Below are 24,561 nucleotides of genomic sequence, written 5' to 3' on the forward strand. Positions count from 1 at the left end.
GTGCCCAAGATATTTAAATCAAATGACATTTATTGCTGCTTGTTTGGTTAATTCTTACATCAACTGAAGTATTATCTCTAATTTATACAGTCAGGTCCTTGTAATTAACATCCCTTAATTCTTTATTTCATGAGCAAAAGACAAATTCAAGTGAGAGCACATCCTCTAGAAAAGCACATAGCTCCCTCTTCTTACCTTAGTGATCCTGATGACATTGGTATTGAAACTCTTTTATGCTAGCACAAAAATATTTCTGAAATACAATTCAGTTTCTCTGAGCAATACAGGCCACCCTGGCATCAGCACATTTAGACTCAAGTCCACATAAAAGGAGTCATTAACATCAGTCCAGGATCAGCACCTCAACACAGAGAAGTCTGAACTGCAGTTACCTATCAGCTCACTCATGGGAGTAATGAGAAAGCTACAGCTTCAGCAGTCCTGGTGCCATTTCACCACAATGATGCTGCCAAAACATACTGGTAGATATTACACAAAGTTTTCAGAAAAGCAGTGTTTGACTGCAGACATGGGAAAAGGAAAACACAGCCACCAAGATTTTCAAAGTTGGTGTCTAAATTCAGGGCCTTTTGAGACATTTGCCAGGTATGTGCCATTTTCTCTTCTCCCAACTGCCCAAACTATGGAAGTGTTAGCTTATTTTCAAAATCCCTTTCTGAGTAAGTCAGCCTCTTCTCTCCAAATCAAAATGAAACAATTCCCCAATGCTTTGTGCAAAGCTGTCTGACTCAAACAACTCAATACATTCAGGGCATTTAATGCATGCTGTGAAACAAAGACAAAAGAAAAAAAAAAAGAAAAAACACCCAAAACCACACCACAGATACAACACAGCTGTCTTATTTCAGAAATGTTAAAGTATAGAAAAGAAAAAAAAAAAAAAGAGAAGAAAAAAAATACATTTAAGGCCACAAGTGCACCATATGGGACAACAAAAGGCACCAGGACCAAGTTTACTGTCAGGTCTACATGGAGTTCCTCCAACAAAGCAGACCTATGCATCATGGTCATAACATGATCATCCATGTTACAATTCCTTCCCTCCCAAGTCAAATTTATATAAGTTTCTGATCACTTTTACTTATGCTTTTCTAATTATTTACTTAAGTTTTCCATTTCCTCCACTCCATGTGGTTTAGCTGCACATCCACCACTCACTGAGGTAACCATTGGGTTCTCTCATTTTTCTGCTAAAACTGTGGTAATATTCAAACTTTACCCCTAAAAAACAGAGAGAACACAGGTAGAAAGTAATACACCATATGTTACAAAGCAGCTTTTGACTTGGACAGGCTGGAAAATTTTGGACAGAAAAATTCTGATAGAAAAATGGTGTATGAAATGTCAGCATTTTAACGACAGCTGCAGGCTTGAGCAAATATAGCAGCAAAGTTCCTGCTCAAGGGATTTATAACAGACCCCTGAGAAGACAGCTATGAAAGCAGAAGATTGACATAAGGACACAGGAGCACACAGGAAGCATTATAAACTGTAGTCTCTAAAGAACGAAGACAACACAAAGAGATTCTGAAGTTAATAGGTCCAGAGACTGAAATAAGGAGCACAAGAGAAAAACAAGACAGAGAAGCAATCACCAGGAGATGCTTTCAAGACCTGCTCTTTTTTTCCCCAAGCAGGGGGGAGAGAGGGATACTTGTCAATGGAAAACAAAAGCAGCTTTTGCAGAGGGTACATGTATGTTGGCACTGAGCTGGAGCTCGGAGTGAATTTCAGAAGCCAATGTCCTAATCAGGCTGCTCCTGCTGCTTGACACTAACACACTCTGAACAACACTGGGCATTCACAGGGTCACAGGATCATTCCAACTGGAAAGAACATCAGGGGGTCTCTGGTCCAACCTCCTGCTCACAGAAGAGTCAGCTCTGAGGTGAGGTCATGCTGCACAGGGCTTCATCCAGCCATGCCAAAACCCCAAGCCTGGAGACTGCACATCATCTCTGGTCAGCCTGTGCCACAGCCTGACTGCCCTCACACAGAAAAATTCCCCATAAATCCATGCTGAATCTCTTGTTTTAACTTAAGGCCATTGTCAGAGGTCCATTTAATTTGTAACATGTTAATTTACTAATCTGAATACTCAAGCGAAAAGCCATGTAGAAATTTTAGTGTATTCCACAGATGTATTTACAAACCAGGTTCTGCTCTGACCAAAATCTATAAATATAACTCACTGTACATCTAATTTCCACAAACCCACACCGGCTAGTATTATATTCTTCTCATTTAGTTTTTCATTAATAGTATTCTGCAGCTCAGAGATCTTCTTGATCAGCTTTTATAATTTTATGCAAATTATCTTTTTTCTTCACTCTTACAAAGCTACTTTAAAAGGATGGTTATAACCTCAGCAATCAAAGGGATGAAAATTTTTAGTCATCAACATGTAATATGGCTAAATTACTTGGCTTTAAAGAAGAGTTGCAAACCTTCTACCCTTTTTGCACTAGAACTGACAAAAGAAACAGCTCTGCCTAAAAGGAGCCCAAACCACGGATAAAGCCATGTCTAATATATGGAAGAAATACTCACTGTTCTTCACCATGAAGCTAAGAAGTCTGACACTGGCTTCTTTTTACATTTAATCTCCCCTTCCTTCTACTGTTGGGTTTTAAAACAAAAACTCATTTAATTCTTAAAACTCTAACACAATTAAATAAATATTCTAACATTTACATTCTATCTTCTCAACTTGAGACAAAATAATAATCAACAGTAGCATGGCAGCTCTCTCTAGCTGGTGAGGTCAGGAATATGTGAAAGACACATTAATAGAGAGCTTGAACCCCAAGTTTTTAGTTATAACAAAGATTAAGTCCAGCAATTTTGAGAGTTCTTTCCTCCCAAAGGAAATCCCCTCCTCTGTGGACTCTCTTCTCTCTACATTTAAGAGTTTATTTTACATTGTACAGAGGGTTTACTGCAATATAAAAAAAACCTGCATTTATTTCTGTTATTTCTATTATGAACAGTTTTGTTTCATACAGTAATTTTTCTTTTAGCTTTTTTGATGTGTAAAAAATTTGTACAATAAAAGTCTCCTTTCTTTCTTTTAAAGAACTTATGCATAGGTCAGATTTACATTCAATAAATTCTTTTAGCTGGTGACAAGCTGCTGTTTTTCCACCCTAAAAATTCACTGACCTCTTATATTTCCTTACCTGAAGGCAAATAAAAGTTTCACTCAACAAAACTAATGCATATTACAGCATATTTAGCTCTGAGAGCATTAAAAAAGCTTGTGGCAAATCTATTTCCTGGAAAAATTTCATGCTCATCTGAGTTCTCTGAAGTATTTTTATTTAAATATTCAAGAACTCCCTCAGGTTTTGATCCATCATTTTAACACTAGATTTTTAATAACTATTCCTTTACGTACTGATGCCATAATTTAGAGCTACCAACCCACTCTATTTAACAGCTGAGGTAATGGTCTGCCACACAACAGATCTTCACAGGTGACCAAGTTTTGGAACAAATCACTCCATTGCCTGTAAAAATCTGGCTTTCATTTGCAAATACATGTTGGTGAATACTAGAACCTTGTCTTGGTATCCAACTATCTCTTGTTATTTTAGTGGGACACAGCTAAATCAGTCAGTTGTGCTGCAGAAAACACAGAGTGGTTCAAAAGTTCAGAGCAGCTCTCATACAGTGGCATTGCCACAGTCAAGAGCTGGTTTCCACCAAAATCTTGAAGAACAAATATGGTCTGAAAACTGACTTAATAAACATATTTCCCACATTTTTATTCTCCAAGATTTCACACCAAGCTTGAACTGTTTACATGCTCATAGCTCACTGCTATATTTATATTGCTATGTATTGCTCCTTACAGAGACTAGAAAACCATCTACATGCAAGCACTTCTCCAACTCACGTTCCTAACAAACATTCCAAAACAAACTAACATTCCTAACTCAAACATTAAGCTGAATAAACTTATTAGTATTTCCATGAATACTATTTTTTTTTTAAATCTGGAAATTATTTTGGTAACTATTAAATAAATCTTAATACCTTCAGGAAAAAAGCAGAAGCATTTTTATTGTTTTGTGTTTTGTTGTGAGGGTTTTTGAATCTTGATGTTTGGTTTTAGAAACCTATTAAATAATCCCTTCAAGCAACAAGGTACATAAGCCTCATCTGTAAAGCTGATGTTTATTTAAAGGTAGGGACACTGAAACACCTAGTAATCACCAATTTAAGGCAACACAGAGTAGGCATCAAAGGCATGTGAAAAACAGTACAGGGACAATCTTAAACATTAAATAAGCACTGGAAAAAGTCTTAGAGGCAGTGGAAAAAATTCTCATTAAAAAGAAGAAAAGAGAAGCCAGCAGAAACTGACCCTTAAAAGGACATTCTTGGAACAAAACCAATACAAGAAACCAGTGGACAAAGATCAAAATGATTCCTTTCTCACTTAGACCTGAACACAGTGAGTAGGTTTTAAGGATATGAAAAGTTTCTCTAGAGCTTTTAAGTGAGTTTGTTTGAATATGTACTTGGATGAGAGGCTGGCCATGAGCTGTCAGTGTGCTCTCACAGCCCAGAGAGCCAAACGTGTCCTGGGCTGCATCCAGCGGTGGGCAGCAGGGCCAGGGAGGGCATTCTGCCCCTCTGCTCTGCTCAGACCCCACCTGCAGGGCTGCTTCAGCTCTGGGGTCCCAGCACAGGGAGGACAGGGACCTGCTGGAGTTGGTACAGAAGAGGGCAATCAAGGTGATCTGAGAGCTGGAACACCTCTCTCATATGAAGACAGGCTGAGAGAGTTCTGTGTTCAGCCTGGAGACTCTGGGAAGACTTAATTGTGACCTTCCAGTCAGTCAGCTGGAAAGGAACTTTTTACAATGGCATGTATTGGGCAGGACAAGGGGTAAAGGCTTTAAATTGAAAGAGATTTAAATCAGTTTAGATTGAAGATTACAAAGAAATTCTTTACTGTGAGAGAGGTGGGACTGAACCTACACAAACACATACAGTGCACAATAAAGGCAATACTAATTCAAAATACAGTTACAACAGAATTATATGATGAATGAAGTTAGTTAACAATGTTTAAAAGTAATGTTTACTTTGTCAACTAATATCTTAACAAGAAGCCAACAGAAGTTACACTGCAAACCATGCTAATATATTCTAGAGAAAAGTAGTGGAAAATGGGCAATGATGCCCTTCATCTCATTTTGTGGCTGCTTTAGCCTTTGAAGGGATGATGCCAGTGGAAAATTCATTATCTATAGAGGCCACAGGCTCCTGAGCTGTCTTAATGCAGCCACCCATAAGGAAACATCCAGCGCAAACACCATGCTCCTGCCATGCAGGCACCCAGGATCCTCAACAAGCAAAGGGTGCAGCTCTGCCAGAAGCTGCAAGGGTGCCTCACAGAGCCTGACACACACAGAGGTCAGCATTTTGGGCAGCTGCTCCAGTACATCCTCCAGCAGGACAAGCAGCCTGCCATGGAAGCTCCCTTACAGCACTAGGGCTGGTAAAGGCCCACTTTCCGGTTATGCCTGAACTACTTCAGCCTCCACACACAGATGTGTCCTCCTGGCATTCATGCGACTAGTGTGTACACAGACCAGCTGGCTGGAGCCTGGTGCTAGCAACATCAAGGTTGTGGGATCAATTGCCATATGGGCCGTTCACTTCAGAGCTGGATTTAATAGTCCTTGTGGGTCCCTTTCAAGTCAGAATATTCTGTCACCTGTGATCTCATTTTCTTATTTTTGACATCAATAAGATGAGATCAAGAACTCTGATTTTGCTGCAAAACTCTTAGGAAACATCCAAGGACACTTTAAGCTCTAAGTGTAGCCCATTCAGCTGTTGAAGTGAAAGATAAGCAAGCCCTTGCCTCCACTGGCACCACAGGGAGACCAGATGGATGCTGCTGCTAAGGCTGAAACAGGATGCTTGTCAACCCATTCCTCAGCGTCCATCCCCCTTATCTTAATAGCTGTGCATCTGGAGCATAACAGCAGCACAGCCTGCACACAACAGCTATGGAAGAGCTCAGAAAAGCTTTCTAATAAAGTAATACTCCCTGATTTATTTTACGTATCTATCCACCTATACTTTTCTTTGCTGTTCAGCTGAGCACTCCTCTCAGCAGTAACCTCCCTCCCTTTATATTTTGCTCCTATGCTGGCATACTCTTTACATGAGAGAATTTTATCATTCTCACCCAGCACCACATTAATCCAACAGTACACATGGTAATCTGACAAATTCCACCTCAAAGTGCTGGACTATTCAGGTGCTTTATTTAATAAAGAGCATAATCCTGCATTGCAATTTTTTACCCCTTCAGATTACTTCCTTGGAAATATAATGCAACCTTCTTTTAGAATTAATCTAATGACTGAATTCAAACTAAAAATACTGTTTTTCATGGGAGCATTTATCTTCAACCATATTGAACAGCTTGTTTTATATAACATCTATTTTATAAAATAAATTTTTAAAAATCCCTGGAGAGTCTTTTCCATTTTTTTGAGCATGATATATGGTATTCAATGATTTACTACAATACACTACAACATTCATAATTGTTTTATAAAATTATAAACCATGTTTAAATCATAACTACTCAGTCATCAACAGAAATCACTTGCAAAAGCAGGGAGGCGGAGCCTAGAGTTCCATTTGGAATGGGGCTGCCAAAGGAAGGAGTAAGTCCTAGGGATTGGACACATTGGTGGTAGGGATACCCTGAACGTAAAAGTGTGGTTTGCAATGATATCCTGTTATGACTGAGACAAAGACAAGAAGGAGAAAAAGTACTAAAGGGAATATGAAATACACTAACCCTAATGAGCAGTAAGGCAGACAGTAGCAAAAAATGTGAACTCATACGTCACTGACAGAAACACTAAAGGAACCACACAAGCACAACTTTGGGAAGGTTCACAGAACTTTCTAACTGTTAAGAAAAAGAGAAAACAGGTTATCTATGTTTATCAGCCTCATGGGAGAGAGCAAACTGAAAACTGGGTATTTGAAAGGCACTATGAGACTGAGCAGAAAGACCAGCATATGGAAAAACCCAAGGGCAGTGACTACACAGGAGCCCTATTATGTAGGTATGAAATTAGATATATTTAGGATCCACTCTACAATTTAATGTATTAAATAGTGAGTGTGCTTATCAATCAAAGGAGTGAGATCTCCTTAGTCCTGCTGGTAAACATCAGCCCTTAACAGCCAAGAAGAAGAAATAAGCTTGTGCTGCCTGTGCTGTGCATGTTAATGTGAGTGCAGCCTCTGTTGTCTCTGTGGTTATCCACAGTGTGCCCTGCGTGTGCCCCTCTGTGCAATACACGTGCAGGGGGCTCACTCTGCAGTCTGGAACAGCAGCAGGCTTCATCTAAAACACCTGCAGATGAAACTGCCTGAGTTCAAACCCAAGGGATTTGGGTCCCTTACCAGCCTGCAATCTCCCATTTTCAAACATGAATTTTAATCAGAATTTCACTCTTTGTGAAAATGAAAGCTATTTATTTTATGATAGTCCTTACCTAAGTCTGGTATAAAGAATTTTCACTTTTAGCTTTGGAAACAGTTAATAGTAATAATATTTGGGAGAGCAAACACACAAAGGGTGAAACATTGCAGTGTTTCCTCCTCATTAAAATTATTCACTATGCCACTAACAAATGCATTTAGAACACAGGGAACAAGCCAAAGAAAGGTATTCTGTTTCAGTACAGTTTCTAAAATAATTCTGTATTTTCTACTGAACTAAGAACAGCAAAAGCAAAACTTTGAGAACATATAGCCCTAAACATCAAGTGTAACAAACCAAGATCATTTCAGTGGCACAAGGGCCACAAAATATCTCCAGATTCCTTAGAGCAACATCAGTATCCCAGGACGATTGCGCAAGGAGTCTCAAAAATACAAAGTATATGTTACATTTACAATACAGACTTGTGGTACAGTGCAGTACCTTCTGAAAGATCCCCCATCACCCACAGTCTGAGTCATCTCTCTATAAATATATTTATTTAAGGTCTTCCAGGGAGGTACAGAACTACGGCATCTTGCAGTACCAGACCCCTGAAGACAGTCTCAGTTTGATTGCCACTAATACTGCCCAAATAAAATTATATTTTAAAAAATATTCTAGCCTTCTTCTCACACTGTTCATTCAAAATTCACAGCGTATCTTACGGATGGGAAAGAGAGGTAAGAATTAAGGCTCCTATTCATTTTTCCTTCATTGCCAATGGGCATTTTTCTGAGGTTGAGTTAGTATAGGGAAAGAGAGGTTATTAAGAAATGAGATGAATCCCTCTCTGCCACTATCTTCCTCCTAACAACACTGCATTTTCAGTTGAAAACTTGAAAAATGGAGTGCCAAAACACGTTCTGAATAGTTTATTCACTTTTCCCTTTATTGTTGTTTAGAACACTTTAAACATTTCAAATGGCTTTCATTAAATAGCCATTAATGCAGAATTCTTTTCACATCATCTTGATCAGTGTTACTGTCCTTCCCTTGTGTCAACCACTAAAATTTACTTTGCTTCTAAAACTTCAGTAAGCATTAATTACACTACAATTATACCTCAGAGTCTTATTTACTTCTATCTGTCTGATTTTCAGTTCTTCCATATTTGCAGAGCAAGGAGAGGATAAAAAAATGTGAGACTCATGAAGGAAACCTAATTATAGTGTAGATGCTTTGCAAGTAGCCACAAGCCTTAAGGCGCTGCAACACACAACTCCTCTAATCTGAGCATCTCATGAATGCATCAAAACATTTTTCTGATCATACAGGAAACTGCGCTCATTTAAACTACATTCACAGATGGATTTAAAAGAAATGGCCTGTGGATACTTCTGAATAGTTTTGATCTTCATCAGAAACAGTTTAGCAAGGAAAGTTCATAATAAGTTTACATGCCATGTTCTCCCACTTCCCCCCCCCCAAAAAAAAAAACAAACAAAAAAAAAGCTATTTTGGAGATGTTTTGATTTCAAGAAGTTCACTTTTTTCCTCAGAGACTCCTATCTTCAAGATTACACTGCAGAAACCATAAGAAAGGGATTCTCAATTGAAGATTACCTATAAAAGTACAAGCTTTATGAAAACACTGCTTTTTCTATATCCACTCATTATCTAAATCAAAACCTGAACCCACCTGTAGATAAAAAAACCCGGATCAAATAACATCTGCATTTATAGCCTTCTGTAAATTGTTTTGTTATTGTAAGTCACCATTTCAAAGCCAATGTAGAGACTTCAGGAATTAACACACATTCAGCTTGAGGGGACTTTATGATTACATCTACATAACTGAATATCAGACTGCTATATTTGATTTATACAGAATGAAAATGCATTTGTCTCTAGTGGTCTGCTAATCTTAATAATTTTAATAGATTTAGCATGTTTCAAAACTTGATTTAAAGAAAAAAACCCCTGACTGCTACACACACCAGGAAACTAACACCAGGTATCAGCCAGAGTAGGGAAGAAACGGAATTAAGGAGAAAAAATATGAAACAAGATTTATTTGAAACTTGATACAAATGAAGGAACAGAAGAAAGTTAAGTTGATGCAAATGTTAAGCAAAAGCAGAAAGGAAAGATTCAGCCATAGCTTTTTCAAAATCTAGGAAAAAGAGTTGTAGAAGAATTCAGCAGCTGAGGCAGATCTGATTGTCACATGTGATATTGGAACATGTCAAATGGACAAATATCTTCAGCAGTCTGCTTGAAAGAAGGAAATTTAAACAAAGATGGGAATTAAACAATTAGCATTACTGCAGAAAGGACAGGTCAGATAACTGAGTTCATGTTACAACATGATGTATTTTGGCTCACAGTGAAGCACAGAGGATTTAAAAAGAAGCAATGACAGTCACAAGTGATGGATTTAGGACTTGGTATAAATGGTTCTGTTGAATGCCAGCAAAGGGATATATAAGATGGGATTAAAGTATGTGACTTTAAAAAGATCCTCTTTCAATGACACAAGAAAGGGCACGAAGACATCCACACTTACACAAAATCCAAAGTCATGAAAATAGTCTCCTAATCTTTTTACTGCTCTCACATCCTTTACTGGTAATACACTTGAATATTTATCTTTTAGATTTCACCCTCTCCCTCCAAACGAGGGTAAGAAATAACTTAGACCCCTTGCTTGTCAGGCTTACATGAACAATCAAACTTTTAATAGCAAATACAATCATCAGGCACTGATCAGGCTTCTGCAGCATAGTCATGACACACAGACTTGCATAGTTCTTCTTTCATCCCACTGAGATGTAAGCCAAAGATACAAACTCAACTAGTATCTGCTGATGAGTGATTATCTTTTGGGAAGGGAAACCTTATGAGGTGGGAGAATTTTTAAATACCATTGGGAAGTCACTGTGAAAATGGCCATGTAACCCACTTTTATTGTGAGGCAGTTCAAATTTTCCCCTGGCATTCTGTCATTAATGAAGGACAGACGACTTGTCCCATCAACAACACAATAAATTCCAAAAACATCAGTGAAAAAACAATGGCTGAAATAGCAAAAATAATGTTTATCTATGACACTTACCCATGATTTCTGAATTATGCCATAGAACTTCCCCCTACAGTGTGAATTTTAAAAATTACACATTTTCTGGTAATGAAAAAAATTGAGTAATATCTTGTCCACCTAGTAACTATGTAGCTTCATCATGAATCACTGGAAGAAGGCATCTTCTGATCACAGGACCAGTTTAAGATGACCCAAAAAGAAGGAGGTATGCCTGTCTTTCCTTGGATGAGACAAAAAATCAGGGCTCAGCATATTTTCCCTATAATTACTACTCCAGCTGTTTCCTAAGCAGCAACAGTTGACTGGCAAGAATCCCAAATATAAATGGATGACTTAGTAATAAGGAAGAGCAAGAGAATCAATCTGTATGTCAGCCTTACCTTATATAGCCTGTATTAATTAATACATGAATTAGTATCCTGAATGCCTTTTGTAGCGAGGAGAGAGATTCATTTTTAATCACAAAGGTTACTGAGACAATGGGAAGGCAAATGAAGTTCTACCAGAGTAAAACCTATTACCTTCCTGCCCCTTCTTTCTTTGCAAGTTTCATCTCGTTTAAATTTGGACGTTAATATTCTAAATTGTTATAAGACTATTCAAAAAATTAAATTACAATCAGGTAATTGAATATTTAATTATGTACAGAGAATTTACATGTGGAGTATTTTTCATCTCAAACCGTAAAGTTTCAAATAAAAAAATCTGAACAATGTCAGATGTATGTCAGTCATGCAATGACTGAATGGCAGCCCTTAATACTAGACAATCATTTCACAGGATGTCAAACAGAAGTCTTCCTTTTTATTTAATCTATTTCCTTCTTTTTTATATACTATCATTTATTTACTTTATTTCATTTCTTAAAGGATAATAGGTGGAGTGTGAAAAATACTCATGCACTAATCTCCAAGAAGCTCCACATATGACACTTTCCATAACTAAAAAAAACCCCAACGACATTGATGTGGCCAGTCTGTTAATTTTGTCTGTCTCAGTTTTGAAAAGAGGCATTCTCTTTTCATAGTATCTCCACAAATGAAGTATTTTTCTTCAATGCAGGGAAATGTCTGGTCAACATCATTTGTTCTCCTCAGCACTATAACACTGAAGCTGTGTTAACAGACCAAGAGATGAAGTATTTTATCAGTGAAGTCTGATGTCAAACCTACAAGAGTGTTACTCAAAGTGTATGAATCTGCTAATGAATAAGAGATTGATTGCAAAGTCATAGAATCAGTCTCTCCTTCCCTGTTCATTAAGTGCATCCTTGAAATCTGATTGCATTGTTTTCTGTAAACTTGACTATTATTTCACTTAGAGCACAGCAAACATGATTTCTTTTCACCTCCTATCAACTGGAACCCTTTGCTAAAAATGATGTGAGATTTTTTGCATTTGTCAAATGACTGCAACAGGACTAGAGGAGCAGACTCAAATTAAATGTGTGAAGTATGCTTTGACATCAGCTAGGATACTTCATAGCTGAAACATGACTTGAAGCTTTCACAAATTCCTTCCAAATTATGTTGTTCAAATTCAAACCCTCACAAACACTGGAAGATCTTTAACTAACTACTTACAATTAGTGGAAAGTCAAACTCAATTAAGTCAGCATTTACAGAACAGGACAATAAAACAACGCTTTCTAACACTTTGGACATTTGAAGCTTTGAGTATAAATCAGGCTTTTAACAACACCTATTCCTGGAATCTTACAAGTATCTATTATCTGGAGAATGGCATACCCATTTCACAATCACTAACAGAATGACCCCTGAGCTCACAGACATACAGCTGTGTTCTATATGACAGGTACACAGCAAGGTCAGAAAACCCTCCTTTGGTCTATAACAAATAATAGAGAAGTAGCTGGAAAACTTGTGCTCTGCAAACCTTTTAAAGGTTTTTAAACACCAGAGAGAAGCCAGACTGCAGATACTGATCATTTCAAGTCACAGCCAAAATCATACCATGTAGTTTGAGTAATCCATTAAGTAAATTCTGATAGCCCTAAGCACACTGACACAAAAAGTTAACACATTGGCCTAGCAGAATTGTGACACTAAATTGAGCAAATGGTAGTCTGAAGACATTTCAGAGATACTCTTTCACTGCCAGCAGGTTTTAGAGCACATATGCCTAAAACCACCTTTTTTTTTTGGTGAAACAAACACTTCTGGTGAACACTGCTTAAAAAAAATACTCCTACTAAATTCACCAAACTTTAAAGTTGTAAATAAAATTCCACTGTTACCAGCACTTAATGCTGAATAAGGCTTTGTGCTACCCAGCTACTCACATTAAAACAGCTTTTCTGTGAGCAGTATCGTCCTGAAGAAAACTGAATAAATTAAATGAACTTGTACTACACTTATTTCACAATGTATTTAAGTATTTTTCCTCACTGAGCAATCCACAGCACAGTACTTCTGTACTTCAGTAATTGTGGTAGAAATCAACTTACCCTATGTTTTTCCTTTACTTTCTTCCTGTATTCTTCTTTGTCAAATTTGTCTTCTTCACGCAGGATTTCTTTTGCTTTATCTAGGTTGATACCAGTGGCATCATCTTCCTCATCTGCCTGCGCCAAACTGGATTTCTGCACAGGTGGCCACTGCTGCACTAACTGAATTAGAGATGCCAGAAAGAAAAATAATGGTTACAGTCATTTTTTCCACATCACACTTTTGGTGCCTCAAATATTCCAATACATTATTTTTCCACACCAAATAAAAAAAGTCATCTGCAAAGGAAACAAAGTAACAAACCTTATTTAACACCACATTCGGTTTAAAATTATTATTTTAAAGTAATGTCTCCATTATATCACATTCTTGTTTAGTGAACTCACTTCAATCTCTTCTCTTATTTTGTCCTCTTTCCTGATTAGAACAAGTAATTTCTAATCCTGCCATTCATTTGGGGAGAAAAAACTACCTGCTCTCAAGAAATTTCTCTCAGAAAAAAATGTGAGTAAATCTAAACAGCACCTTTCATGTACACAATCAACATTCCAACATAGTAACCAAGACAAAAATTAGACAAGCCTTTATTCCAGAGTACAAAAAAAAAAAAAAAAAAAAAAAAAGCATGACTGCAGGTTCATGTTTTGAGGGAAGCAAGGAGAACAGACATGGAAGGGTTTTTTGATTATTCTACTAAGACTGTATTGGAAATGTTTGATGATTCATGCTGATGAAATGTTTGATGGATGACACACTGAACACATCCAGCTTCCCTTAAATATCTGAAACTCTGGATTCAAGACAAAGACTACACTTTCACCAAAAAATATCCCCATCTACCTTACGACCTAGTAGCTTATATCTCGTATGATGAGCACACACCTTCAAGGGAAAGCCTTTGCAAAATCATTCTTGCTCATGGATTGATAGAGTACTAACTCTTGAAAGTAAAGTACACGGCAAAAAATACAGAATGCCTTTCAGTACAAATGCAAAACCAAACAGATTTAGGACTCCCTAAAGCACACAGGATGTTTATTTAACAGGTAGAGATAAATCCAATCCATTGTTTCACATCCTTTTGTAAAATTGAGTTCGTGTAGTTGTATTTTCTAGAAATACACATTTTTAGAGGACTTTATCAGAGAAGCATGTGGAATAGGACAGTAAAATTTCAATGCACAATTTTAAACATCTCGGGGGGGAAAAAAAGCAAGAACAACATCCACAGATGCAAATTTTGTGTTTCGTTAAATGTCACCCCTTTTCTATTGTACTTCTTCTCAAACTACAATCTTTGTGATTGTTTTTTTCTCCATTCTTCCTCCTTTTTGCTTCATTGCATAGATACCTAAAACATTTGCATATTAATTTTAAGTTGAGATAACAGCTTCTGAATATCTAAAAATATCTGTCATTGTTTTCAGTCAATGGGGCAACCTATAAAACCTTTTACATTCTGTCTAATGTTAGTAATTATGCATATGGCTACACTCCCTTCAACTGCAAAATAAAATGCTTTATTTTGACAGAAAAAAAGCAAATTATATACTTGTAAAAGTGACCTCTCTTTCAGTTTATGCCTTACTGAAATTATCATAAAGAGGGAAAAAAAACACCCTACTTTTTGTCTTAGTGCTGGAAATGGAAAAACAACATGCACAGCATCTGAAGTTGTGAAATCAAATTACAGAAAAGTTCATGGAATGTGGACACTTGCTAGTGAGGTTATTCCCACAGGGAAACTCTAGAGTGACTAGCATCCACAATAGCTCTTTTCAGTTAAAGTCAATATTTTTCTATCGTTCTATTAAAAGAACACATCAAATAACTGGCAAATTTCCAAGCACTGTTACATCAGCACCAGTAGGCCAAAATTTGGTACTTCCTTAGCTTTTCTAACAAAACTTTTAACCTAGAAATACTGAATGCTGGGAAGAAAACCAGGGTCTTTTTTTACTTCCACTATATTAACTCAGGACTTTGGGGAGCTTTGGCAAACAGCTACAGGAAAATTATTTTACATTTCTGTAAGAAAAAAAAAGCAAGCTCTTGATACCACCTGAAATTGAAGATAATAGGCAGAAAAGAGATACAGTTCTGTACATCCACTTACAGCTCTCATACAAGGATCTTGCACATACAAAGATGAAAAGAGGTCAGTGCTCAACATTTCTCTTTTTCTCACCAGAACTGAATTCTAAATGGAAGCTGAACTCTTTTGCAAAATGTAAGCCAATCACAAATACCCCACATTTTTTAGAAGTGTGTCTTTTTATACAGATATAAAGTACATTTTTGACTTTATAGAAACTACAACTTCAATTCCCACCAAAATGCAATTACTTTTAAGTGATCTTACCTCTCCATCTTCAGTAAAAACTATTTTTGTGTTAACTTTAAATTTCTTCTTCAAGATTTTTTTGGCTTCTTGGGTCTTAGTTGCTTTTTTCTTAATCTTTAATTTTGATGTGGTCTGCATAAAAGAAAGTAAGTTTTCTTATGAGTTTTTTACTATTCATAGAGTATATACTTCAGACTTTCTTAAAAGTAATTAGATATATTAAAATTTAGTTCCTAAAACATGAGTAAGACTAATTTTCAGTAAAAATCAGCCAGCGAATATTTTCACACAAGCACTTTAAGCAGGATGGATCATCAGAAATTCATTTACTCTAATAAAAATTTAGCATAATTTAAATCCTGCCAGTGCCAGGACACCTGGCTCATTCAAATCTCACTAACCTTTTAAAGACAAGGACACTAGATTCACCAGCTTATGCTGCTAGCAAGCCTCATCAGACAAGAAATACAGTATAACTGACTTGAAGCCAGTAACTACAAATGATCAGATACCAATTTCATCTCACTTGTCATCACATTGTCCCAGGCACCACAGTAAACCAGTCTGAGCTTCTGTGTGCCAATGAATGCCGCAAGTGGCCATGCAAGAATGCTCCTACTTCATAACTTTTGTCTCTCGCAGAACATACAGGAGGTGCTTAGAATTAAAGACCATTTAAATATCACAAAAGTTACTAGCATCATAAAAGAAAGTAGTGAAAAAAGTGGTGAAGACTCCAGAGCAACTAATGAATGAATCCACAGAAATTGTGGAAATCCACAGATGGCCCATCTTTGTTTCCCCAAGGCACTCATCTAGCGGCAACATCATGGGACTAAAGCATGTGGAGATTCACCACCCCCAACTCTTCTTCCAAGAAATCTCCTTTCAAGAACAAAGGCTGAATGTGTTCTAACATCTACCAGGGCACAATACACAGAGGACATTTTGAGCAGTAACTGACATTACAAAACTATTTTACAGCAACAACATTCTGAAGGAATACGTGGAGACTCCATAGGAGAAGGCTCACATCTCATTCATCATTCCATAAAGACTGCAATCTCTCCACTACTCAGAAAAAAATGCCTGAAAAAGTCACTAAACTGTCTCAACTTCTAATACATAATAGAAAGCAGTCAAAGCAACAAGAAAAAAAAAAGGAAAAACCGAACTTTTTCTCACTTTCATTTTTTATTTTGGTAATTTTAATCAGTTCCCACATTCTATACAAAATCCACTATAAAAAGAAGCAAAAAAAACAGTAACTCAGAAAGTCGCTGTCATTCTGGTCAGCACACTAATGCACTGAAATAGGAACTATAAAAGAGAAAAATTACAGTCCTTCTAACAGGAAAAATGGCTTGTGACAGCTACCGTGCTGAGATATCAAGTAATGACCATATCTATTATAGAAAACAGTAACAGTAGCAGCACTTCTGTCCTCAGTATTGTCAAATGATTTTTGCTGCACTGTGAAGCTACCACAGGTTAGGTACATCTGTAACAGCTCAGAAAGCTGGGCTCATTACTGCTGCTTACCCTATAAACAAATTGTTTCAGAAGCTGCATTAGCATAAAACCCTCACCGCAAATACAGACTCTACTTAGTAGAAGAACAGGAGCTGTCCAGAGGAAGAACTTAAAGAGAGATGTACTTCAAGGTGGTGGGAAAATACTATTCACTGCCACAGCATTTTCTTTCAGCAGATGCTTTTGGCTTTCTTTTTTTAATAAACAGTCCTTTATTTCTGCACTGCCAAAATTATTGGTACCAACATAATATGCTACTATAAAAAATTACTGCAAGATTGAAATTGGTCCACCAGTATTTTGCAAAATTGTATTTAACTGTGAATTTCAGCTGCTTACATTTCTTAAAAAGTGTTTTCCCAGCTAAGAAGCACAAATATCCAATGAGCTGTCTTTACATGCACATGTAGGCAACGTTTCCAGTTGTACCTTGTTCCCCCCTCCTTCCTCTGAGTTTGATACAGTCAAGTTCCGTGGGGAAAAAATGGGATAGCACAAAATTTCTGAACAAATAGAAGGAACAAGAGGAGGAGAAGCAAAAAATAGGAAGCTAAATTCCCTCACTAAAGACTCAAAAAGCATAGTGTAGGATCAGTGGGTGAATCTGGCAGATTTATAATATTCCTTGTGTAGCATTACACAAAGGGATCAAAACTTTTTAAAACTTACAGAAAAAAGCATGAGTATAGAATATATACACACTCTCTAGATAATTAAACTTTGGTTTTTATTAGGACACTGGATTGGGTTTGCATGGCCAGCTTTTGGTACCAGGTGGGCTGCAAGGGTGGCTTCTGCGAGAAGCTGCCAGAAGCTTTCCCCATGTCCAGCAGGGTCAATGCCAGCTGGCTCCAAGATGAACGTGCTGCCAGCCAAAGGCCCACCAGAAGTGATGGCAAAGCCTCTGTGATAACATATTCAAGAAGAGGAAAAAAAAGTCATGCCACAGATTAACTGCAGCCAGAGGAGAGGGCAGTGAGAACACATGAGAGGAGCAGCCATGCACACACAAGGTCAGGGCAGAAGGAGAGGCTGGAGGTGCTCCAGGCACTGAGCTGAGATTCCCCTGCAGCCCATGGCACAGACCACGGGGAGGCAGCTGTGCCCCTGCAGCCCATGGAGAACCATGGGATGCAGAAATCCACCTGGAGCCCGTGGAGCAGATCCACACCAGAGCAGGTGGATGCCTGACAGAGGGCTGTGACCTCATGGGATACCTGTGCTGGAGCAGGCTGCTGGCAGGGAGCTGCAGACCCGTGGATAGAGGAGCCCACGCTGGAGCAGCTTTCCTGGTAGGACTTGTGACCCGTGCTGGAGCAGCCTGTCCTTGAAGGACTGACCCACACTGCAGCAGTTCACAGAGAACTGCTGCCTATGGGATGGATTCACACTGGACAAGCTTATGGAGAACTATCTCCCATGGGAGGGACCCCACAAAGGAGCAAAGGAAGGACTCCTTTCCCTAAGCAGTTGCAGGAACAACATGTGACGAGCTGACCACAACCCCCATTCCCTGTTTCTGTGCCACTGAGGAGGAGGAGGTACAGCTGAGAAGGAGGGATACAGAGAAGGTGTTTTAAAGGTCTGATATTATTACTCATTATCCTGCTCCGATTTTGTTAACAACAACTTGAATTAATAGCTCTAACTTAAGTTTTGCCTGTGATGATATTTGTTGGGTGATCTCTCCTGGTCCTTATCCAATCCATGAACCGTTTGTTACATTTTCTCTTCCCTGTCCAGCTGTGGAAGGGTGTGATAGAGAGGTTTCGGTGGGTGCCAGACATCCAGTCAGAGTCAACCCACTACACTGGCAGTTTAGCTTTCTGAGCACACTTCAAAGTTGATGGCTATCAAGGCTCCTTCAGCCTCAGAGACACTCCCCTGACTGACTCATAGTTTAAGACCAGATTGGCTCAGATATCAAAACAGATATCAAAACATTTTCATCACAGATGTAGGCACAATTTTCCAAACTTGACTTCAGTATTACATGACTGACATAACTTACATGACTTCAGTATTTCACAGTAGAAGAAGGGATCTTTGGTGTGTTAGGGCAGTGGTTTCTGACATAGCTTTCCTGTTCCAAGGGGGAGGCTACATAGTCCAGGGTAAGAGTCAGGAACATCAGTCATGGAGTACATAGAGTCCTGGAGCTACCATGGGATCCCATACATGCTGCTTTAGCTCCCTTCTGGGGATCTCTCTCACATTCTTCTGAAGTCCCTACATAATCCTAAAGTGTCCCTCTTCTGTCACTTAACCCTCCCCCTCTATGTGTCTCCAGCAGCATCTTTCAGAGGATCTATTCCCCACACTCTAAGAGCCTCTTGCCCTACTTCCTGCTGCTTTATATTGAATATACCTGTGCCAGATGTTTCTCCACATGGCTTAAGTCTTGATGCAGGATGGATTGTTTAAACCCAGCTGAGCTCATGGCCTCCTCAACAATCCATGACACCCTGTGACCCCCTCACCCAAATTTCTAATGCCACTGCCTGTCTTTGCTTCGACCTCATATTTGAACAGCTACGTTGAAACATCTATTTCCCATGGAGCAAGAGTCTGATTCATCTATCTTAAAAGTGAAATACCACTGGATATGAGATACTGAGACCTCAGGCTTTCCTAATCTTCAGTGCTAACCCTTAGTTCCCCGTGTATTCAAGCCACTCTGCTTACTCATTTCCCATTTTCATCTTTCATACTGGGAGATACCCAAGCATGGACAAGCAGCAGGATGACGTCCTCTACAGCTTCATCTCTTTTCTTCACTAAGAGTTCACCACAGTAGCATGCACCACCAACTGCTGCAGGTTGCCAGAAGATCCCTGCCATCTGTTAACCTTAAGTTCCGAAGAGAATACAAAGGTAGCAGGAGACCTGACTCTTCTCTGCCCAGTTAGCACTGGAATCTGGGGTCACAGGCTGTGCAGGCAGAAGCACCATCACATCAGCAGATAAAATGAATGGAGGGTTTCTGCTGACAACTAGACCCTGCTTCTAGTGCCAGAGCAAGCCATGGCCTGGGCATTTTAAAGTGAGCTGAGAAGGCACAGCTGCTGTCCACATTGATCAGCTCATTGCAGGTTCTGCTCAACTACTATTTACCTCAGTAAATCCCTTTCTAAAGCTAAATTATTCCATCAGATCCAAACAAAACAGCATGTGTGATATGAGCACAGGTTTTCACTTTGCTGTTAAGGTACCAAAGGAATTCTGCATTTGAACTGAAGTTGCTAACAGCAGTTTAAGCACCAGCTGGTGCACGCACCCCTCTCTGTCAATGAGAAGAGGCTGCCTGCTGCTCATCAGGTACATTCTGCCCTATGCCAAATACAACAGGCCTTCAAATCTCATCTGTTCTTCTGTAAAGATGTGGCAACAGTTAAACTGACCAAACAAAACCAGGGCAACAATTAGCCTCTTTAAAATGATATATAACACTTAAACATTACAAATTAAGAGTCACTCAAGTTTATAAAAAATCCATAAAATGTAGGTTCAGCTGCAGAATTGGGGGATTTTCCACTGTTACTAATCTAAAGCCGAAATCTGTTTTTCCTTTTGTACATGCCAAATGGCTTGCTGGATTATTTAAAGAGTAACAATAAAACCTAGCTCTTACAGGCACAGAAAATTCAAACATTTTCATATAAAATCAGTAACAATACAGCTAATATGGAATTTCTTTTCCATTTTTTTTCCAAAAAGGAGGTGGCTTTTGATACCTGGCTTAAAACATCTGATATTCTTAAGCTGAATCAACAACATGTTTTCTAAATGAAGATACTGACAAGTTTAAGAAATAAGATTTACTCTTTTTCCAATTATAATATTTTTCTGAAGAGACAGAACACAGAAACACAGCCATCAGTATATTTTGCGATTGTAATATTTTTTCTTATTAATACAATTTTAAAGTCAATAGATAGATTTGAGCATGTAATCCTCAGTAACTCAGGATCTAACAACAAACCAAGACAAAACACATGTACTTTGACCTTTGGTGGTGATGGTATTTCTCATCATCAACCTAAAGTTACTTTGTTTCTACCAACAATTTTCTTTTTAATTTCACCTCAACACACCTCTGAAAGCAAGCACAGAATAATACTCACTACAAAAGCTGTCTAAAGACAGGACTACATTATTGTGGCAGGGTAAAAGATCAGTAGGAAAGAAAAAAGTTAGAATCAATTTTCCAGTCCAGCAAGTTAAAACAAGCATTACTGCATTTCTCTAGAGGGTTTGTGGATTTTTCTTCTCCCTCCTGCTTGTATTACACAATTCCTAGGAAGAATGGTGCTGTACCTGGAAGTGTTTTCCAGTCTCTCCCAACATTACCAAGAATTTAACAGCAACTCCCACTGAGAAATAAAAATCAATGTGGGACTCAATTTCACAGACTTGTTTTGTATTTCTTGAAGAAATTGCCCACAAGAGGAGCAAGTATTATCACATTTGCAGTATCACCAAATACGTCGGTCCCTCTGTCGAGATACTGCGATCATACTTGGATGTCATTCCCCACACAAGGCTTGGAGACTGAAGCTACCAAACCTCAAAGAAAAGTACTGAGTTCCTCTTTGTGCCATGGAAAGTAGAGATGATTTTCATCCAGCAGGCACCACAGAACTTTGAAAATACTAACTATCCTCCAGTCACTAATCTAAAGCAGCCTCACCATTACCTCCTAACCCCATAAACTTCCCAAATTCAGACTATGAGGCTTTGATTACTTATGATGGAGGAGAGGAGTTTAGAGGGAAGTTTTCACTTCTCCTGAAAAATATCTAAAATACCACAGAACCAGCAGTGAGTTACAAACTTCACTCCCCATAGGTAATTGCTATAGATAAGACCAAAAAAATTAAAAGAAGTAAAACAGTCAGACTGAAGTCCTGTCCATTTTACTTCAAGCACCTACAAAATGCTAAACACCAAAAAGCTTCCTCTTGATAATACAATTTGATTCCTACTGAGTATAGAGGACCAAAGAGGCAAAAATCCTAGGATGGAGCATGACCACAAGGGGATGCATGGATGCTGCTTTTCTTCATGATCTGTGGTGGTCTTTATTTTGATTTCCAGTCCACTTCTCTAAACGACAACTATTTCTGTCCTTCCTAACTTCTGCTGACTGCTCACAAATCATGGCCCACTTTGCACAGTTGTGAACATCAGAACAAGCCAAAGCCACTGAGAAGCAGCAGGGCAAAGCTGTTTCCACAAAAGAACTCCCTTAAGCTTCCCATGGAAAACAAGCTTCTTTAGTTAGCCTGTGTTGCTGTTCTGGTTTGTGTAATGCAAGTGTGGCTAATTGTGCTTTGGTGAAGTATTCCAAGTTTTTACTTTTTAATTATTTGTTAAAAATTAGGAAGTTTAAGTTCACAGACACTAACCAAACAACTTGCACAGCATTGGTAGAAGTCACTGAGGACAGCTTTCACCAGAGCAGTTGTAAAAATCTGGAAATAGGTAGACATACTCCAAAGAAAAAAACAACACGCTTTACATGTTTTCTGTTTGCTTCTCTATGAACTCTTATAGCACATTAATCAAGCACGAAGATCAAAATGATCTTAAGTTTCTCAAGTGGTGGCTTAATTTAAAAGGCTGGATTGATGTGGGTCTTGTTGGTTTGAGGTGTTTTTTCTTCAGGGTGTTTGCTAATACCCTGAAGTTATTTTGGGTTTTTTTCAACTAGTATCATGCAAAATTTCAAGCAAGTTACTGTAAAAGCAAGAAGCTGAAGTTATTGGTTGGTAATTCTTTACATAATGCCACAGTTTGATCAGGGAAATTCTAGACAGCTAAATTACTTAGTACATCTATTAATTATTTCCTTTCTAAACCTAGTGACATAATGTTGATTTTAAAAAGAGACCATTTTACAGGAGAGAAAAACTTACATCAACAACTGCATATGGCTTTTACAGTAACAGTTATGAAGGAAAGATCCAGGTTGGTATTCAAAAGAAAAACAGCACTCTTATCACAAAGAATAGCAGAGACATGAATCATTTCAAAATCACAGCAACAGGAGAAACAAAAGTTGTGTAAATAACAAAACATCCTAACAACCACTATTCAGCACTGCTAACCGCATGTCGTGACTTAACCTCAGCCAGCAACAAACCACAATGCAGCCACTCACTCACTCCCCCTGCACCAGCATGGGGGAGAAAATCAAGAAGTATAAAAATGAAAAAGCTCCTGGGTTGAGATAAAGACAATTTAATAGCTAAAGCAGAGGCTATGCATGCAAGCAAAGCAAACAAAAGAATTCATTCACCACCTCCCACGGGCAGGCAGGTGTTCGGCCATCTCCAGGAGAGCAGGGCTCCACCATGCATAATGGTGCCTCGGGAAGACGAACACCATCACTCCGAACATCCCAACCCCTTCCTTCTTCTTCTCCCAGCTTTATATGCTGTGCATGATGCCAGAAGGTCTGGAATGTCCCTTGGATCAGCTGGGGCCAGCTGTCCCAGCTGTGTCCCCTCTCAGCTCCTTGTGCACCCTCAGCCTCCTCACTGGTGGGATGGAGTAAGGAGCCGAAAAACCTTGGCTTGGTGAAAGCCCTGCTCAGCAGGAATGAAAACATCTCTGTATTACCCACAGTTTCCAGCTCAAATCCAAAACATAGCCCCATACTCAGTATTATGAGGAAAATCAACTCTATCCCAGCCAAACCCAGCACATCACATTACAGACCAAGACCACCAGACCAGCAGCTCACCACACTACTGTGTTCCAGTTAAAATTGCCTTTCAGATCAAAGAAAGAGACACAGATAAATAAACCACAGCAAAGACAGACCTGTACTATGGCAACCACACTCTTACACGATGGTTTTGATTACTGTTAGCACAAGAGATTACATCTGAATCCGAGTTTCATTACGGTTTTGTGTTTGGGTGCGAGGGTTTGGTGAGAATTGATTTCTTATTACACAATATACTACTATTCTACAAAACACATTAAATTAAGCCAGGAAGCTTGAAAATAAATAAATTTAAGATTAAAATTTCAGTGCTTAACATAAAATGCAGGAGGTAGGATCAGAAAACCTTGCCACTTGCTACAACAACTGGAATATTCTGTGATATGTATTTATTTACATTATGATCTTGGCACTGTGTTTAGACAGGAATTTGCTTTAATTCCTTCTATTTTAAAAAGGTATTTATTTAGGATATTGTTTTTACTTGTATATAGACTATGACAGCAGAAAAGAAGGAGAAACAGGCACCAGTAAATGGGTCCCTGTCCAGTATTTATCTCTAACCACAGACAAGAGCCAAGCTTAGGTACAGAAATCTTTATTAAACAGTTCTCCAGTGATAAATCTAACTCCCATTTCTGATGCCCCAGAGCAGCATTTCTCTAAAATACTTCTAAAACACAGAAAACAACTAAAATAATCTCCCGCTGAATTGTTACACTATTTCTAGGAATGCATATTCCATGTGATACAGGACTCTTCATTCCAGCAGCTGGTATCAAGACTTAAAAATGGGAGTTTTGGCAAAGGACAAACAGAGATGGAGGATGAAGTTTCTCTAACAAGTAGGTAAAAAGAGCAAATATTAAGAAAAATATGTTGATATTA

At 38.4% G+C, this 24,561-nt stretch overlaps 1 protein-coding gene across 1 annotated transcript in view; it reads right to left on the reverse strand.

Moving 5' to 3' along the window:
• Positions 1–24,561, reverse strand: part of DDX10 (DEAD-box helicase 10) — a 155,369-nt gene that overhangs the window by 41,111 nt on the left and 89,697 nt on the right. The window contains exons 14-15 of the mRNA XM_041414685.1: positions 15,426–15,539; positions 13,063–13,224 (exon numbers count right to left, since the gene is read on the reverse strand). Coding sequence (XP_041270619.1) covers positions 13,063–13,224; positions 15,426–15,539 — 276 coding nt within the window. The remainder of the gene's footprint in view (positions 1–13,062; positions 13,225–15,425; positions 15,540–24,561) is intronic.

This window comes from Onychostruthus taczanowskii, unplaced genomic scaffold (assembly GCF_017590055.1).
Source record: "Onychostruthus taczanowskii isolate IOZ18803 unplaced genomic scaffold, ASM1759005v1 scaffold105, whole genome shotgun sequence".
NCBI classification, from domain to species: Eukaryota; Metazoa; Chordata; class Aves; order Passeriformes; family Passeridae; genus Onychostruthus; species Onychostruthus taczanowskii.